General features: G+C 40.8%; 1 protein-coding gene across 4 annotated transcripts in view; it reads right to left on the bottom strand.

The window, feature by feature from the left end:
* Window positions 1-452: 452 nt before the first annotated feature.
* The window catches only part of BCO2 (beta-carotene oxygenase 2), a 48,604-nt gene continuing 43,056 nt past the window's right edge, over window positions 453-6,000 (bottom strand). For 3 of the 4 annotated variants that reach the window (XM_077893512.1, XM_077893515.1, XM_077893514.1), the window contains 4 exons: window positions 5,506-5,643; window positions 3,838-4,020; window positions 2,907-3,017; window positions 453-1,672 (listed from right to left, as the gene is read on the bottom strand). In XM_077893512.1, coding sequence (XP_077749638.1) covers window positions 1,559-1,672; window positions 2,907-3,017; window positions 3,838-4,020; window positions 5,506-5,643 — 546 coding nt within the window. In that variant the 3' untranslated portion in view covers window positions 453-1,558. The remainder of the gene's footprint in view (window positions 1,673-2,906; window positions 3,018-3,837; window positions 4,021-5,505; window positions 5,644-6,000) is intronic. The other variant, XM_077893513.1, reaches the window with a different exon arrangement.

Here is a 6,000-nt window from a genome sequence, read left to right as displayed (position 1 = left end):
GCATAGGCTATTACAAAATGTCATTGATCCTTTTTTGTCTTCTCCATCAAGAACCTCATAGCTGGCAGAACCATGGCAGAATTTAGGCACCTTTGGGTCCAAACCTTATGATTGTACTGCTAACCTTTATATGCTTGAACTTCACTCCCTGTGATTAGGATGGAGTTTATAGAGGAAAGACACTTATCAGCTCCACGTACTCCCAGATGTCAGCTAGAATCTCTTCCACCCTTTAGATCCAGATAAGATCTAAAACAATCTTCCACTCCTTGTCTGGAAAAGTACAATGCCTTTTTGAGGATTTCTGTGAGATATGAGGGGATTTATGTTCTCTTACGGTGACTTCAGCCTCGAAGCTCCCCCATCTGCTGTATTAGCTCTACTCTGGTATCTTCTCGTCATTCTGTTACTCACTGCTTTTGTTCCGTGTTTCATCAACTCAGACACAAAACTTAGAACTTTCACTTTATTGCCACAATATAAACTCTTACACACAGCATTTGTGTACCTGTGGGAACACTTCACTGAAAAGAACAGGGTTTATGATGTCTGCAACAACTCCTGAGGATAACTGGGAACAAACTGGCGATGCTGGTCCAGGGTTGTGCATGTATCTAACTGCGAATTCACAGTTGCCTAGAACTACAACTCTAGGAGGCTTCCCCAGCAACATGCAACATGCAGAGGGAGGGAGGACAGTGTAACGGGCCTGAAACTGGACTGAAGTGGATGGAGGAAGTATAACTGAAGGAAAAAGGAACATGGGATATTGAAGGTATTGGCAAAAGTGTAGCTTACATGACAGACATATGGCAGATTTGGGCGGTTGTTAAAAACTGGTGGGGGGGGGGGTTTAGGAATGTAGAGATTATATGGCCTCTAGTGCCACCTGTTGCCCAATTGAATGAAGAACTACCAACTCCTCTTCAATTTCTGGAGAACCATATACCTGGAGATGAGAAGAAATTTTAGTGACATCCCTCAAAACAACCCTCCCAAGGCTGAGCTGGGGTAGAAGGTGGCAGCTGGCGGTTCAACTGCTGTGCCCTCTGTGGACAGCGGAGAAACAGTGTGGAAGAAAGCTTCTAAGCATGACATAACTGGCTTCCTGTCCTCCCTGGGCCCCTTTGAAGCTGTGCTAATAGGCAGGCTGTGATGGAAGAAACAAAGTGCTTTTTAGAGCTATATTCATATCTTACTATCTATAATTATTTGTATTTTTTTCCCAAGTGTGAGGACCTCTGTCACCTCCCGACCTGGTGGTGGTAATAACACAGCTCTATTTTTTCTTTCGTGTATTCTTATGACCTAGAGGAAGATCTAGCTAGTAAATATAAATTTAAAGCTCTCTTCAAAAGGATGTATCAACACTTGCTTCATGTTTTTAAGGATGAGCCCTAAGAAATTATAAAACCATGACTATCTCAAGAACTGTTTTTAATAGAAATTTTAAAACCAGATGTCTGTGGTTTGGAAGGGAAGGTATTCTTTTTGTTCTCTCTTTTGTACAGAATATGTTCATCTCAGAGCTAGTTTCCAGGCATTTCCAGGTGTCCTATCAGGTGGCTACAAAGGTGCCATGGAACCCATAAGGCATTCGCACGGGCACTTCTGCTCGGCCCAGTTCTTCAAAGTTCTTGGCATCCAAGACTAGGAGAAAATTGTTTTCATTCTAGAATAGAAAGACAATACTGAAAATCCTTTTGATCATGTCTTATGCATCTTCCTATCTATCTTCAGCATCTCGCACAGTGCCTTGGCTATCTATCGATTCACTAAATGTTTGCTGAATGGCTGAACTAGCCTGAAAAGGAAATCATGGCTGAAGAAGTTCACACAGAGAGTGAAGAAATTAAGTTGTCTATACCAATTACCTTCATAGAATCTCTCAGAGCTTAAGGATCTTTTTACCTGTTCCTTTTCAATCTCCTAAGAGACATAGAATTTTTTTCTTCCAAATTAGAAATGCCTCCATTTCGTGTTACTTTGGAGCTGTACAAAGGGTAGCATTACAAGGCACACTGATATTTGCCCTGGCCTAATTACAGGAGTGGTAAGTACATGGTGTGAGGACAAAGTCCTTCTAGGCCTATGGCAGATATTAGTAATTGATCATAGCACTTTCCTCACTGAACCCTTAAAAAGCCTCAGAATCCTATACCCAGGCAGTCACTAATAACTGATTTGCCACAAGACTGCCTTAGACAATAAGTTAAAATATCATGATGACTGAGACACTAAGGCTCACCCCATTACACTTTTGGGGCACTCCGATGAAACTGGCAGTACAAATGGTGGCATGAACGTCAGACTAGATGTCAGAAGACAGACTGAAACACTGTCTTTACCACTATGAGATCTGACACAAGCTGTCTCAACTTCTAAAAGTTACAAATTCCACATGCATAAAATGGTATCCAACAAAGCTGTTCTGATGAGTAAATATAGTGATATGTGTGAAAATCGTTTGTAAATGAATTTCTGTGCAAATATAAATTATGACTATATAGAGACAGAGCTTTAAAGCAATGATAAAGCACAGATTATGATTTTTAAAAGGGCATGTACATGTGAATAGAGGAAGAAAAGGGAGAAAGTGCTGTATTGGAATCAAAAACTACTGACAGGGATCCCTGGGTGGCGCAGCGGTTTGGCGCCTGCCTTTGGCCCAGGGCGCGATCCTGGAGACCCGGGATCGAATCCCTCGTCGGGCTCCTGGTGCATGGAGCCTGCTTCTCCCTCTGCCTGTGTCTCTGCCTCTCTCTCTCTCTCTCTCTCTCTCTCTCTCTGTGACTATCATAAATAAATAAAAATTTAAAAAAACCATTGACAGCATCACTGAATATAATCCTCAAAAGGCTCAGTGCTACTTTTCTCTCTGACTAGTGATGGGAAGATATATCTACCTGGTCCGGGGTGATCACCACTGAGAGAATAACCCCACCATCTTCTTCTCTGGTTCCTGGTGCTGGGACAAACACAGGTTCCGAGGGGTAAAAGCCATCTTCTCTCCAAATCTAGAAGTCCCCAAAAACAGTATTTGATTGAAGGCTAGTTATGATCAGGAAGCTTTTGATAGCTTTTATCACATGTCATGAATTTGGCTGTCAGTACAATATTCCAACAGTAAAAGAATCAGGCTCACTGAGTTGAGTGGAGGAGGGGGTGCTTTTGCAGCTGCAGACTCCATCATTATCAGACACAATTTGTGCAATTATAATTTCTCATCCACCTGAAATATAAGTGTCCCAACAACCTGAACCCCATGATTTCTTTAAAAATAATATCAAGCGCAGACTTGTTTTTCTGGGCTTGTGATTCATTTAAAACTCCATAGATGGAATATACCCCTAAGCCTTAGTGATTCCATGGTTCTCAAACTTAAGAAAAGTAAATGGCTGAGCTGCTTATATGTTAAAGAATCTCAAAACCTACTTTAACAAAACAGAAATTCAGTTCAAATATCATGATGACTGAGACACTAAGTGATGTGAGTAGAGGAAGAAAAGGGAGACTCATTCAATTCACTACTCACATTCAATTCAATTCAAAGGGCAAAGCAGGTCTTTTAAAACTTCAGAAAGAGAGGGATACGTGGGAGGCTCAGCTGATTAAGCATCTGCCTTAGGCTCAGGTCATGATCTCAGGGTCCTGGGATCCAGCCCAACATCATCAGGCTCTGCTCAGCAGGGAGTCTGCTTCTTCCTCTCCCTCTGCCACTCCCCACCCCACTCATGCCCTCTTGCTCTCTCTCATATAAATAAATAAATAAATAAAATTTAAAAAATAGAGTTCAAAAAAAATAGGGTTCAGAAAGGAAAAAAATATTTTCATTACCGTCAGTGTCTTGTTCACCACATCAACCTTGATCAGAGAATCCCCCACCAAATGCCGAAAGCCACAGCCGTAGAAGAAGCGATACTTTTTGCCACTGAATTGGCCATAGTTGATCTGGGGAAATTCAACACCTCCTTCCTCCTCAAGATCCTCAGGATGTAGATTTTCATAAGCACACCAAATCTAAAAGAGATCCCAAAAAAGACTTGCAGTTGTTGCTTTCTTTCTCACTTATTTTACACAGCGTAGGTCAGTGAGAGGACTGAGTTTACCACAGGGCTTGGGAATTGAGACTTTCTAAGTATTTTTATCCATTGTTCCTCTTTCCATCATATGTACGAATCCATAAAAGATTATCGAGTTTGAGGGCACCTGCGTGGCTCAGTCGGTTAAGCATCCAACCTTTGATGTCAGCTCAGGTCATGATCTTGGGGTTGTGAGATCAAGCCCCATGCCAGGCTCTGCACTGTGTATGGAGCCTGCTTAAGATTCTCTCTCTCCAAGCAGAACCCCTCTTACTCTGTTGGAATGTAAACTGGTGCGGCTGCTCTGGAGAATAGTATGGAGGTTCCCCAAAAAGTTAAAACTAGAGCTATCCTACAACCCAGCAATTGCACTACTAGGCATTTATCCAAAGGATACAAACATAGTATTTTGAAGGGGCACATGCATCCCAATGTTTATAGCAGCAATGTCCACAATAGCCAAACTATGGAAAGAGCCCAGATGTCCACTGTTCATTGACAGATGAATGGATAAAGAAGATGTGGCATATTATATATATATATATAACATATTATACACACACACACATATAGGTATAGAATGGAATATTATTCAGCCATCAAAAAGAATGAAATCTTGCCATATGCAAGGATGTGGATGGAACTGGAGGGTATTATGCTAAAGTGAAATAAGTCAGAGAAAGACAAATACTGTATGATTTCACTCATATGTGTAATTTAAGAAACAAAGCAGAGGATCAGAGGGGAAGGGAAGGAAGAATAAAATAAGATGAAATCAGAAAGGGAGACTAACCATAAAAGACTCTTAACTATAGGAAACAAACTGAGGGTCACTGGAGGGAAGGTAGGTGGGAGGATGGGGTAACTGGGTAATGGGCATTAAGGAAGGCATGTGATATAATGAGCACTGAGTATTATATACCACAGATGAGTCACTAAATTCTACCTCTGAAACTAATAATACAGTATGTGTTAATTTAAAAAAAATTCTGCCCTTTTGCACACATACCCTCCTCTGCTTGCACACATATGCACACTCAAACGAGAAAAAAAAAGATTATCAGGTTTTGTGACAGTCACATGGCATGTGGAAGTGTGCTTTTTTACTCTACTAAAGCTGAAATATTTATAGCTACACAATGACATGCGTGTGGTAAGTGCAAACTATTTAAAGGTGAAGATGATCAATACCAATATCAAATACTTAGATGATCCATAACGATTAGAGAATTGCGTGTTTCAAAATACAAAAAGTAAACAGAGTGCTGACTCCTACTCAGAATTCTGCTGTTCCTGTGACCTTACCCTGCTCAGTCGAATGTTATTAGACTTATTGGGCACCAAATATTGTGTAGAACAGCCAAGGAATAAAGCAATATGACTAAAATTCAAAGTCTTCGTCTAATGTCCTTTCATAGCGTACCTTTCCATCAGCGTGTTTCACAGCACTAGCTGAAGAATAGGACAATGGGCTGAGGTTCTCTCCCTCGGGGTCATTCAAACTGACATGTAAGGGCAAAACAAACCTTCGAGGGAAAGATCTTCCCACTGAATTATAGACCTGTTCAGGAGAGACAAAGAAACAGATGAGAAAATGTCATTCGTGGGATAACAGCACATCCCAATAATTTATACCCAGGGAATATTGTTGGCATTCGTAAGTAATTGCCTAAGTGATAATTTTCATTCATTCATTTATTCCTCAAATATCTGCTGAGGATATCTGTCTACCTCCTGTAGGCCAAGCACTGTTTTAGACCTTGGGAATGCAACGGTGAACCAAGTCTCTGGCCTCATGGAATTCACATTCTAATGGAGAAAGGATGATAATAAATAAGAATTAAAACACAGGTTATTGAACGAATGTCTAATAAACAAATGATTACATAGCTCAAGGTCTGATAGTGATAAGTGCCAT

Source organism: Canis aureus, chromosome 3 (assembly GCF_053574225.1).
Source record: "Canis aureus isolate CA01 chromosome 3, VMU_Caureus_v.1.0, whole genome shotgun sequence".
Lineage (NCBI taxonomy): Eukaryota > Metazoa > Chordata > Mammalia > Carnivora > Canidae > Canis > Canis aureus.
The sequence above is the reverse complement of the archived record's forward strand: the minus strand, read 5'-3'. Positions and strand labels throughout refer to the sequence as shown.